Source organism: Lissotriton vulgaris, chromosome 10, assembly GCF_964263255.1.
Source record: "Lissotriton vulgaris chromosome 10, aLisVul1.2, whole genome shotgun sequence".
NCBI lineage: Eukaryota > Metazoa > Chordata > Amphibia > Caudata > Salamandridae > Lissotriton > Lissotriton vulgaris.
Window position 1 is genome coordinate 220,088,458 of NC_141698.1, and position 14,041 is coordinate 220,102,498.

Consider the following 14,041-nt stretch of genomic DNA (forward strand, 5'->3'; position numbering starts at 1 on the left):
TGCAAAGAGGTATAAAAAGGGGCATGGCCTCATTACACCTCTCTGCAATGCAGCCCCCTGGTGCATACTGGAGGTTCCTAGTGGGCTAGTTGGCCCCAGGGACCCCCAGTATGCATGGGGACTTAATCCCCCAACTTAGAACACTCTACATGGTGCGTTTGCACAGTGGTGAAGGTAGGGGGCGGGCCTTGAGGTGATGTGAGTGCAAACATGCCCTAAGGCGCATTTTAGGTTGGGGAATTAATTCCTGTTCAATCCAGAGGTCCCCTAGGGGGCAACTAGTCCAACAGGTATCTACAGTAAGCGCCACGGAGCTGTGTTACAGAGTGTTGTAAAAAGGGGACATGCCCTTTGAACACCTCTCTGCAACACTGCTGCCTGGCGCATAACGGAGGTACCTAGTGGGCTAGTTGATACACAGGGGACCTCAGGTTTGAAGAGGAATTAATTCCCCAATCTAAAACGAGCCACAGGGCGTGTTTGCACACGTTACCTCAGGCCCGCCCCCTTCCTTCACTATTGAGCAAAATATACCTGTAAATTCTGCCGTACTATGAATTCCAATTTACTCACCTGTTATCACAAGAAACGTCAGGGGTGCATCTTTGAGCACTTCAACTGATCCTGAAAAGTAATTCTAACCATACTTACAGTAACTTGAATTTCCTTCCATAGGCTAACATTGACTGGTTTCACTTGGAAATTTTTCTAAGTGTGGAGTTTTGGAACTAATTCCTCTAAAATCAGCCGAACTACGAATTCAGATTTACTCACCTGTTATCAGGAGAGACCTCAGTGCTGCATCTTTCAGCTCACTACTATTCCTGAAAAGTCAATTTAACTGTACTTACCAGTAACTTGAACTTTCTTCCATAGGATATCATTGCCTGATATATACAATATATATAAATAAAAAAAATATTAAATAAAAAAATATAAAAATTTCAATATTTAAAAAAACCATTTTTCAAATTATATAAAAAATATATAATGTAATTTAAAAAAGAAAATATCAAAAAATAAATTTAAAATAATGTAGTAAATCAGTATAAAAAAATATAACAATTAATACATTTAAAAATTATCATTTACAAAACCTATGAAATTCACTGAAAAAAAACATAGGTTTCAGCCACGTTATTGTTAGGAAATAGCATTTAAAAAACCTTAGAAATTCACAGAAAAAAACAGGTTTCAGCCACGTTATACTTCGGAATTAGCATTTAAAAAACTGTAGAAATTCACTGAAAAAAAAACATAGGTTTCACACACGATATAGTTAGGAATTAGCATTTAAAAAACATTAGAAATTCACAAAAAAACCATAGGTTTCACACATGTTATAGTTGGCTGGACATTTCACTCATACAAAACCATTGAAATTCCCCCGTTATAGTTAGTTCAGCTAACTATAACTCACGCGCCCGCAATGCACTGCTGATGATGTCACATATTACATCACTCATGACATGGTCAGTGACATCACTGATGACATCTCAAATGACATCACTGATGACATCACTGATGTCATCAGAAGAAGACCTATCTAGGAAACTAGCTCTGAAAAAGTGAAATAAGGTAAACATTGAAGCCTTACGGGTATATGCTCACCTAATGAAACAATAGGGGCATGGACTTAGTATAATAAGCTTACCCCGATGACATCTATCGCACGTAACTCCGAGGTGGAGTGTCATAATTATGAGTAACGTGTTAGGGGCAAACTCTCACAGTACACTGAGCAAGGTGGAAAGGTAACGCCAGCAAAAATATAATTTAGAAAAAATGATTTGATCCTTGCAGGCGAGTTGGGGAAGAGAAGGTCTTCGAGAGAGGGGGGGTAACATGGCCAAAGGGAATCCCTGAAAACATCACAAGAGTTTGAGTAAGTGAGATAACGATTTAATAAGCGTATTACATGATCCATGCCTATGCATCTGATCTTATTTATATAAATATGGTACACTCCATGTACGAAGGAGCTTGGCTGTGAGGAGTAGGCACAGTTAAGCATAAATAAGTCCAGCTAGCCCTTAAGGAGGTAAAATACTCTCGAGTTAATATTAGGAAAACAGGCCAGAACCTAGCTGAGGGGCACATGGGGAAGGAATTGTATAATACTCCCTGTACTATGGAATGTGTCATAATAAAGTCAACAAGGAACTTGGGAATGTTTAGTAAGATTTTAATCAGGATGGGAAATCAATTGTTAATTGTATATATTATAAAAATTCATATAATTAAAATGTATGTGAATCTTAGCACTGATTTGACAATTTGCTCTGTCTAGGGGCTAAGAACCGCAGAAAGAGCTTGTTATTTAAAGACAACAATATATAAAGTCTTGAAAAAGATGGAATTAATCATATGAACCCATCGAAACGCGTTGACGCTAATTGCAAGCACAATTGAACGACAAACACCTAGATGATCAAATACTGATGAAGACAATGTATTGATGGTCTATAGCCAATTTCAATGTGCAATAGGATACGACAAAGAAAGTGTCTTCCAGTTTGTGTTGTCTTATTATGCGGGTCATAATAATTTATTGTGTGATTTTGTGGGGATTGTGAGTTAGACGTATCATTGGTACCTTCACAGGAAGGATTTTTATGAAAGTGTCATAACAATTTATATGTTTTTATGTGCAATGTGTTTGCAGTATTAAATAATTTGTACAAATAAAATCAGTTTTTTATGGACACCATGTTGATGTATGTAGGTGTTGTGTAAGAAAGGACATAAACGAGCGAGAAGTTGGTCAGGGGAATCGTATTCTTTTTTCTTTTTTTGATAACCTGAGGACAGACATAGTTTCACTTTAGGCTGTGTGTAATTCCAGTAGAATTGCATTTAAAGGCATGATCTGTAAGATTTTATATTAAAAATGGCAAAGTCCAGTAAACTGGATAGTGAACTAAAGTATCGTAAGCAAATGAAATTCTATTACTTTAGAAGTAATTTTTTCTACTGCCACTGCTTTTTCAGTTGCTGTAGATGCCAATGCCAACTGAGTTAGCAACTTTACTTGCTTGTTTAAATAAATACATGTAAAATATGTGCCATTTTAGTGGGAACTCCAATAATGTTCATCTTTCTCGCTCTTATTTGTCTCTGGTCCAACCATCCCACATGACCAGTGCATGCATTAGGTGAAATGATCACTCACCCACATGACATAGACTTAGAGATAACTCCGGCTCTGCCCCGTCTTGCGGCCCACAGTCGACTGCTTCATCCATTGGACTTATTTCAGTAATGATATCTGGCTGAATTGAATTAGAATCCGGCGCTGAGAAACACACAGACAATGCATTCATAATTAACTCAAAAGGAAAACATTCTTTTTTATCCTTACACAAAATAATCTGAATCATAAATCCCAATCCTGTGGCCAGATCGAGGATATAAACTACCTCCACCTTTGAAGCAATTAACATTGCAACTTTACAAATTGATAGCGAAGCCGGAGGAGAGAGTCTGTCAGTGGGATGTTCACTAAATGTGGAGCTCTAAATTTGGTGGGTAAACCCACAAAGGAATAGTCAGAGGATCTGTTGCTAGCCCTCCTCTAGGTTTGCTGAGAGGTGACTAATCTTTCCTGCTGGCTGGCCCAAACATAATACAATCAGAACCCACGTTTTAGAACAAAAAACTTTAATGACACATCTAGCTTTAATGGACCTAAGGGGGTGGGCATTTTGTTTAATGTGATAACAGCGATTTTATGAAAACGTCATGACCTTGACCACGCCCTTTCACATCGGACTGTGGCCAAGATGCTGATATGCCCATTAAAAGTGGGGGAGGGACAACTGGACTTCAGTGCTTGTCTGTGGCATCCGTCCCCTAAAATCAAAAGGCATCGCAAAAACTTGGGGTATATAATCTATCTATATATCACCTATCTGTATCGATATATATATATATATAACAAAATCGCTATCCCAAAGTCTTTCCTCACCAGAAAAGAACAACGCTGCGTAAGCCCAGATTTGGTGAAAATCTTCAGTGATTTATTGTGCAAATCATTCGCCAGCCATCCGCCATGACGCGTTTCGCCTCCAAGTCGAGGCTTGATCACATGATATATATTTACTAGCGATGTCCAAGTGAGAGTGAGCATAGACGGGACCACGGACACAAATTATGCTGTTGCCAATCAAGGGTGCTTTATTAAATCAAAGAAGGTGCAGTCTCCAGACGCATTTCGGACACGGACTGTGTCCTTGTTCACTTGGAGACACATTACAAAATCAGGAGATTTAAACGACAAAGCACTTCCGGTTCACGTGATCGGCATATGGATAGACATGAAAGAGTTACTACATTTGAAACGTCTCCATGTAGAAAAAATCCCTGTATATACAAACTCGACTGGAGTTGAATATTACAAACCTGAATGCGCATTGTAAATAATAAACGTTCAAATACATTGCAGTACAGCACATCCAAAATTATGCAATCTAAAACGCCTAGACATGTCAATACTATAAGAAACCACATAGGCATTGCTGTTAAAACCTGGGATTGAACATGCATGTAATGAATGGTGTACCATCAGTCAGAAATTTGCAAATATGCTATCAAACATTTGCCTGATTATGAGAACCAATTGAGTACTCCAAAATGAACTGAGCCCATGCTATACTTAATATGCAAATACGCCAATGTAAACATTCACACAGGATAAAGGAACATATCCGGTCCTGCTGCTAATAAATGTGCAAATACGCAAATTTCAAATAGCGATATTAAACAATTGTCTTAATGTATCCGACTAAAAAAGCTGAGATAATAAAATGTTAATGTGCAAATACGCTAAGGGATGATAGAACATGTCAGGTCATAATCGTAATGAATGTGCAAATACGCAAAGTTCAATAGAGATAGGCTCATGGAGAACTACCTTGTCCTGCCGTCACATTTGTCAAGACAAGTGCTTTAAGTGCTCAGGGTGTAAAATATAATATATGTGCAAAATAGTGCTAAGAGTGGAAAAAACCCAAGGCAAAAAGGGGGTTGGACAGCAGATGTCTTCATCACATGGATTCGGTCTGTCATCCGGCATGCAATCTCACATATTGTCATACAAATACTAAACCATGATATGCATAGACAGTACAGCTCCTGTAAAAACCAATGCCATATAAAGTCCAAAAGAAAAATTTGTTAATAAGTTAAAAGATGTTACAACATTCCAAAAGAATACACAGTTAGCAAGCAAACAAAAGCAAATGGATACTATAGTCGCCGTTTGCCGAAGGGCGCTAAAGTCTGAGAGAACACTGACCCAGAGGGGAGATACCATGAAAAAGTTGCAGCCCCTCTTACAAAAAATTGTGTAGATCCTCCCCTGTGTTTAATCCAGTCGGGAACCTGGTGTCCAGCTCTACAATATACGTGGATTCTAATTGACGCAGTAACCTCTCTCGGTTCCCATGGACACCCTTAAAGTGTCTTGCGACTGGATATGCTGGATCCGAATTAACGATAGCACGGAGGTGCTGCAATATGTGAATGTGCACAGATAACTTGGTGCTTCCCACATAGCACAAATTGCAACTGCACCTAAGTATGTACACCGTGTGGTCGGTTCTACACGTGTAGTGCTCTCTAAGTGGAAACTCTGAATCAGAGAAAGGTGTCTTGTATGAGGAGGTGTTAATACCGAATTTGCAAGCTCTGCATGAGCTGCACCTCATAAACCACTTTAGGAGTAAGCCAATTAGTGGACTTGGGGGTAGATATATCAAGATTCCATTTTGCGATTTCTAAATAGCGATTTTTAAGGAATCGCTATTTAGAAATCGCAAAATGGAATGTATGTAGAAAATCGCTATTTTTTAGCGATTTCTTAGTTTTCCTTATTTGTGAATTCGCAATTTGCGAATTCGCAATTAAGGAATAATTTCCCATGCATTCCTATGGGCCCATAGGAATGATTGATTGTGAAATATTTCTTAATTTGCGAATCTCAATTTGCGAATTCGCAAATTGAGAATAATTTCAATGGTGCAGGGGTGTCTCAAAGGCACACTTGCTGCACCCCTGAAATTTACATGTGTGTGCATATGGTGCAGATACATGCCCTATGGGCATGTATGTGCGTCACATGCCACCTTCACAAATGCCAAATAGGGCATTCTTAAATGAAATCGCAAATTACCACCAACTACAAGTTGGTGGTAATTTGTGATGTCTTAAAACAAATTCGCAATTTCTAAAACCCACATACATCGCATTTAAGGAATCACAAAATTTGTGATTCCTGAACACCTTGGCTGCTAAGGAGATTTTCCTCCTGTGCTGCAGATCCTTCTTTCCCATTGGTCATGACGAGCTCAGCTCGTCATAAGCACACGACGAGTATACTGCATGACGAGCTGAGCTCGTCATGAGCAGGGAAGGGGTTAAATGCTTATGCAAAATAAGGAATCGCAAATTTTTGCGGTTCCTTATTTTGCAATTTTGTGATACATTTCAAAAAATGCAAAAAATGTGAATTTCGGCCTTTGCGAATCGCAAAAGGCTTGATACATCTACCCCTTAGTATTTTCAGCACTGTTTTTCACTAGATCGTTGCGCATAGAATACGCTTTGGGGAAAGTGACAGTGGGATTGAGAGGGAGTACTTTTTTAAGGGTCACGTCAGTCATGACTATTGGCCATTCTTTTTTAATTATTGCAGTGATGACTTTACCTTGTTTACTAAATGTAGTTATTAGCCTAAGATCATTCCCTTCAACACTAGTCTTTTCTTTCACATTAATGGAACTGCTGGTATCTCTTTTGTGATCTAGTAAGGCTGTCCAGTCCTTCATATTGGCTTTCCTCATCGCTATGATCAGCTTCTTAGGGGCATGACCTCTTGCTTCTAATCTTTTTTTAACCAATTCCTGATGATAATCACGGGTTTCTATAATGCAGCATGCTCTATGTGTCCGCAAAAAATACCCATATGGAATACTGGCTATTGTATGGAGGGGGTGGAAACTATTGGTGTGTAGCACCGAATTACCTGATGTAGGTTTTCTGAAGAGGCTAGTTTCGATTCGACCTTGTATAGCTTGGACAGTGATGTCTAAAAAATCAGCACTGTTTTTATAAATATAGGCAGTAAATCATAGATTCAGATCGAATTGACAAAATTCTGGGCCTGATCTTTGGTTCCCCTCCAAATGACAGAAATATCGTCAATTTCATCACATGCTCAGACCAATCACTGGCGTGTCTGACCAGGAGGACATGTTCCTCCCACCAGCCAACAAGCAAACCTGCATAGCTAGAGGAGAAACATGCCCCATGGCCACACCTCCCAATTGTTGAAATACTGTGTTATTAAACATGAATATGTTGTTGAACAAACACCACTTGGTCATGCATAATAGCATTTCATTGTGTAGATACATTTGGATCGGTCTTTTGCCCAAATAATAACTCACTGCCTTCAGTCCATCTTCATGGGCGATACTTGTATACAAAGCAGTGCTGTCCTTAGTCATAAACAGGTATTCATCGGACCACTCTGTTTTACTGAGTTGGAATAAAAAATCGGTGGTATCTTTTATAAAAGATAGCAATTGAGACACAAAGTCCTGATGGTAAAAGTCAATATACTTGGATGTATTTTCAAAAGTGCTCTTAATGAATGAAACAATTGGTCTGCCCGGAACGGGCAGTTTCCCTTTATGCACTTTGGGTATAAAGTATATGTTGGGCATCACAGGAAAGTCGTTATTTAGGAAAGAATATTCGTCTTTTGAAATCAATTTTTCCTTTCTCCATTTATTCAAATCATCTTTGTAATCCATTTGGATTTTTCTGGCATTCACCAGACTGCTTTTGCGATACCTGGCAACATCATTGAGGTGGATGTAAGCTTCCTCTATATATTCCTTTTTCCCCATAAAACGGCATTGCCTCCTTTGTCAGATTGATTAAGGACTATGGCATCATTATTTTTCAACTTCTTCATGAGCTCAAAATATTTCTTGGTGCTGTGTTTGGGGACAGATCGTTGCCTTTGTGTGATTTCTTGCAATTTCTTAAGTTCTTCTGTCACTCTCTCATGATAAATGTCGATAGCGTCCCGTGGCATGTTGGGAACAAAAGTAGAGGTTGGCTTGAATGGACTTTTGCCAGGTCTAGCGATGTCCACCCCTTCCTGATCAGCCATTTCTTGTGTGTTTGTCTCAATAGATGGCTGATCCCGAATTGATGTGGTGTTTACAAAAAGGATATATCTTTAGCCTGTAAAGTAGCTGTTTACGTTACGTCAGAACTGTCCTTTGTTGTATTGGACCTTTCTAAGTTGTTCTTGATCGTGAAGTATTTCCTCAATTAAATTTTTCTAATGAATTTGTAAATATCAACACGTGTGTAACAATAGTCGAAATTGCTCTCAGGGCAGAACGAGAGTCCAAGTGCTAGGAGTAGTTTTTCCTCTGGATCTAAAACCACATTGGTGAGATTGAGGCTAGTGTTATCGTCCATTACTGGGCTTTCTTCCAGCGTTGGTTCAACTGCCTCCATCCTCTTGTGCCTGAGGCACTTTCTTCTTTGACGCCTTCGGACATTTCTCCTCTGCTTGTTGAGGCGCTTGGATTGCGTGCCCTCAGTGATTGCTTTCTTTCCATTCTTATATACTCCAATTCCTCCGCATAGGTCAGCTGGCCCAAATCACCTTGCTCTGAACCCGGGTTGCTTGTTTCTGATTCAGTTTCATGATGTGCCAGACTGGCATCTGATGCTGACAGGTTGGAATAACTTCCAGCACGATCGAGGATCCTGTAGCTGCCGGTGTTTTATTCACTATCATGCCTTTTTGTCTGCCTAGGTTGTCAAATTTCCATGCGAATGTAAAAACTTCCCTTGCTCATAATCATTCTCATCTCTTGCAAACTTGAAGGCTTGCCTGGTTTTTATCACACTTCCTCTTGTTTTTTCAAGCGATCATTCATCTCCTTGATGCTTTTTTCTATAAACTCCTTTTGGTTTTGATGTCGTGGTTTACTTAATTCATTATGTACTTTTGAAATCTCTTCCATATTTTTGTCACGATCGATTTTGGCATACTTGACCAGCAAACAGACTAAACGCATGGATGCGTCGCAATTGCTCTCTGCCCATTGTTTTAAAAGCATAGGATTGGGACTGTCAAAACTTGGGGTCAACAGAATTCTAAGGCCTCTTGGGATTCTTCCGACTTTGTGGTACTTCTCATATAATGACTAAATCTCCCACCATTTTGTGAGCTCACTCCTGCTGTTCTTCTTCAGTACCTTAATGAGGCTTTTGGTATCGTCGTTCGAACTGACATCTTTTGTTTTCTAGCTGCTTGCATCGTGTGGGACTTTTGGCAAATTAAGGAACAGTTCATCTGCTGCCAACTCCCGTTCGCGCAATATATCGTTAGACATTGCACCTTCAAGATATAAGCAATTGTATGCACCTACAGTATATATATATCTTATGATAAGTATGACAGATTAAGTGATTTGCCCAGAAAAGATGTTGAGACTAGGCCAGGACTCAAACCTGGTTCCCAATATCTAAAGTTGTGAGCTTTGGTCATTATGCCACATCCATATTTCTTAATTTATGTGTGAAAGTCGTACACAAGTAGTATGGCAGTGTATGATTATGTACAGTGAGCATATTCCCTGTAGAAATGATTTTGTGAAGTAAAAAGACAGCAGAAAGAAAAACTGGAAGGTTCACCCAAAGCCTTGTTTAGAAAAACTTATGAAGGTTTGTTTTAAAACTAGACTTAGGAACATTGTTCGGCACCTATGTGCTAGTGCACAAAAAGAGCGAATCATTTTGAATATTACTACATATTGATCAGGACCTTCGTGACACAACAAAAATCAGCTTGCAACCCCACCAGTGGGTCCTGCCCCATGTTTTGGGAAGGGATGACTTACAAGTATAGTAGCTGTATCATTAAAATGTACATCACGTTATCTTCTTGCTGAAAAGCCCTTTCCAGTGAGCATCTTGGTAATACTGAATAACTTTAGTCTTACACAGTGAAGGAGTGAGTATCTTTGATGTATCAAAGATAATTCAGTTTCACATATGAGAGAGCAACTGTTGAATTTTTCATTGAGATTGTACTCCTCCCACACCTTCATCCAATAGAAGGAATCTACTTTAGCATTCTTTTTTGTAACATAATGTTATTGATTTTCATAGCTGCACCAATCACATAAACAGTATTTGTCATCTGTTACCTTACATTATCAACAATAATAAATCAAACAAAGAATTCTCCCTCCCTCCCTCCCCGGACTCTAGTATATATGCTCCTCAGTCAACACCACAGTACAATACAATTAAGCATAGTGACCCATTTATACTTCCTGTCATGATCAGGACATTCAACATTTCCATCTTCTAATATTGGCTTCTTCCCGCTGTTGCAACCATCTCTGTGCACTTATGTGTGTGTCTCACTTCTGAGTCTGCAGATCTAGGGCCGCAAATTCTTCCAACATAGTGTTCGATTCCAATGAAAAGGATATCTTTCGCATCCTCCTGTGTTCCTCCCGTTTAAGTTCCGCTCCCTCTGCTTTACCTCATCTAGTCACCTCATTGTACCAGTCCATTACTGAGGGTGATCTAGTGGCCTTCCACTTCATGGTAATATTGCTCTTTACTAAGATCAGGGCCAAGTTAGCAAATTTGCAGGCAGGACTACCTTTTTTCCCCTTAGGCCCTAGCCCTAATAGACAATATTCCAACGTTCTAATATTCTGTATTGGGGCAACCGTATTAGCCATGTCTTGCACCGAGACCCAGTAGTGGCTCAACCTCGGGCAGACCCATATCATAAGCAGCAAATCTAGCATCGGGGGCAGCTATCTGGTGCATCTGGAAACATTAAACTCAGTTTGTGTGGAGTTAAATATGCCCGGTGAACTATCATTAACTGTATAAACGTAAACTTTGGGTTCCTTGATATCTTCAGGAGGAACTCCAGCATTAAGGCCCATTCCCTATCCGTGAGCGCACAACCAATAGCCGCGTCCCATTTTGCACGGGTCGTCTGAAGAGACACTAATCTATGTGTACGGATCCCTTGGTAGATCCCTTTTGTCAAGTGGCGACCATGGCCCATCAGATATTGCATGTGTGTCAGTGCATGCGTTGGTGGTTCCTCGCCCCCTGGGGCCCATACTGTACTGATATATCATTATGTGTGCATAGAGTAGAAATAACCCGGGTGGTGCTCCCGTTTCCCTCACAAATGCATCATGTTAAGATCCCGTTGGTAAAGAAAGAGCCAAGTGTGGTCACCCCCGATTCAGCCCACACCACTATATGTCTAAGGGACACCGACCCCGATGGCAGAGGGAGTCCCAGCAGGGGAATGTTGGGAGCGTACGGCGCAGGTATTTTTGTGTATCACGTTGCCTTCTTCCAGTATAACAAGGCCATTCGCAGGAGTGGCGGTGCCGACAAAGGGATTTTGCTGTTTGGCAACAAAAAAGCGCGTGTAAATCTCCTCGTTTCCACGCCTGAGAATTCATAGCAATTTCTTGTAGGCTGCTGCCTGCTACCCAATATGCTAACCATTGCAGCTGGCCTACATAACAATAATGTGTAAACAATGTGGACTGGCCCACTATGTGTGTGTAATTACTTTAGTCACAGTTTTGTGGCCTGAATTAGGACCCATTAGGTGCTATTAAAAGACCCCTCACACACCAACCTGGTTGGTGTCATGCTTCATCATCGGGGTCCCAACCAGGCGGCCGAGTGCTACCTGGTTGTGCTACAACGCCTGATTACAGCGGAGCGGGTGTGGGTGTGACAATGTGATGTGATGTGAATATAATACAGTTAAAAATACCTCTGGGAATCCTTGCCTTTGTATTTTACTGTTGGCAGCCCAGGGTATTGTTTAAAATATGTGTGGTGCAACTGCTAAAGGAGTAATTTTCCTATGAGTTGACTTATGTGTGGCGGTCTACATGTTTCAGCCCCCTCTGTGTAATAATTGGGGCTTTCTTCAGGACCAGGATGGTGAAAAGTGAGTGGCGAAAGGTGAAAGTTGCCACGTGAAAAAAACTGTTATCCCTGCACACTCGCTAAGGTGTGTGGAAAAGAAAAATGTCGGCATACTCACAGACACTTTGGAGTAGCAAAAAATTCCTGTTGGGAAGAAAAGACTATACAAAACACATATGGTTTTGCAACATAAAATGCAATCTTGAACATTGCTAACAGCGTCATGCATTTGTTACCTTGGAAGGCTATTATGGTGACTTAAATTAGGCTCATGCAGAATGGCATGCATGGATACTGTGTTGGATGCCTGTACCAATTGGAATATAGAGCGATGGCTGCGCTTTCCTTCTTTACTGGAAGCCGTAGTAGTGCCAGTGGAGCGCTGTGTGTGAATCTGTGCACTGGCAGCTGCGCTGTCTATACAGCCAGGAAGAGTGGCTGTGCCAGTGGTGCACAGCATGCGTGTGAGAGACTGTGGCACAGGTGCGTGCTAAAGGGCTACTGGGGAGAGAACCCTGCGGTCCGTGGCGCGCTACGTGCGGTTATTGATGGCATGAATTTGAGTGAAGGAATAATACACCCAAACACTGCCCCGAAAAGTGTCGTAAGGACACCCCAATTGGTGCGGTGTAAGTTACAGTGCTACCGGAAGAGTAAAATGAAAAGTTAAAGCATGCACTAATATTTACAATGCTAAAAGGATTGGCGCAGAAATCGGGGTTCGGGGAAGAGGCACATCAAAAGGTCCAATCTAGAAGTAAAAGTAAGAGCGCTGCTGTGAGCTATATCCGGACAGTAAGCTCACTTGCGGTGCAGCGTTGAATATTACACAAGGCCTTACTTAGGAGAAATGTGTCCTCTGCTGCAAACCTATCTGTGGTCCCCCGTGGTCCCAGCTGGTGCCTGGGTGCCGGCGTCTATTGTTTAAATAGCAAACACTGTGGATCAGGTACGTGCCCCGGGGCACTTCCGGGAATGACCGTGACTCGGGAATCCTGGTAGAATGTGCATGCGCGGACATGCGCAGATGGCTTGGGATCTGAAGTGTGATGAGGCGGCGATCTTGGGGAGGGGTAGAGTGCGGGATCCCGCTAGAACTAAATTCGAGACGTCAATAATGTGCGTGCTAAGTACTGACAAAGGTTAAGAGTCAGGGGACTCTTCGGGGAGCATGCAACTCCCACAGGCTGTAATGTCTAAATTCTGACAGCAGGCAAAAACCATTGCGGTGGACGTGCAAGGCAAATGTCATGTGTTGCGGTGCAGCAGAAGTGTAAATCAGCAATAAGCTCAGAGTAATGGTAGTCCAGTAGCACTGCAGATTAGTGCAGGTGACCAAATGGTCTCCTGGGTACAGAGGCACTTCAGAAGTGCTGAATTTGACATGTGTGTTGCGTTGCTACAGTGATGAGGCAAATGGCGTGGAGAACCAATACGTCATGATAGTGTGGTGGCGCCTGAGAGGGTGCGGGTGCCAGAAATGCAGAGCGGTATGGGACAGGCGTTTTTAGTTTTATTGTCTGCTGAGGCTGTGCCACGGGATAATGTCATTAAGGCAAGTTTTGTGGCTGGAGAGACGGTAAATCCATCTCTGTTCCTTACGCAGTAACTGTTGCTGGATATTAGGCATGTTGGGGTCCATGGCTTCAATGATGACCCAACTCATGTCGTTGGTCGTGTGTCCTACTTCTAGGAAATAGTTGGTCATTTTGGTTGAGTTCTTTTCACACCTTTTGGTTCTTCGGTGTTCGCATATGCGTGTTTTGACTTTCCTGTTGGTCATCCCGATGTAGGTATGGTTGCAGGGGGATACTATGCGGTATATCACGTGTGCTGTGTTGCAGTTGGTGTGGGAGCGTAATTCCCATGACTTGCCTGGCTCCAAGTCTAATTTCTTGGTAGTGCTTGTGAGGTTAGCACGCACCTGTGCCACAGTCTCTCGCACGCACGCTGTGCACCACTGGCACAGCCACTCTTCCTGGCTGTACAGACAGCGCAGCTGCCAGTGCACAGATTCACA

At 41.5% G+C, this 14,041-nt stretch overlaps 1 protein-coding gene across 1 annotated transcript in view; it reads right to left on the minus strand.

The window, feature by feature from the left end:
* The window catches only part of LOC147685005 (uncharacterized), a 713,619-nt gene that overhangs the window by 284,859 nt on the left and 414,719 nt on the right, over positions 1-14,041 (minus strand). The window contains exon 5 of the mRNA XM_086939748.1: positions 3,173-3,295. Within this exon, the coding sequence (XP_086795874.1) occupies positions 3,173-3,295 (123 nt within the window). The remainder of the gene's footprint in view (positions 1-3,172; positions 3,296-14,041) is intronic.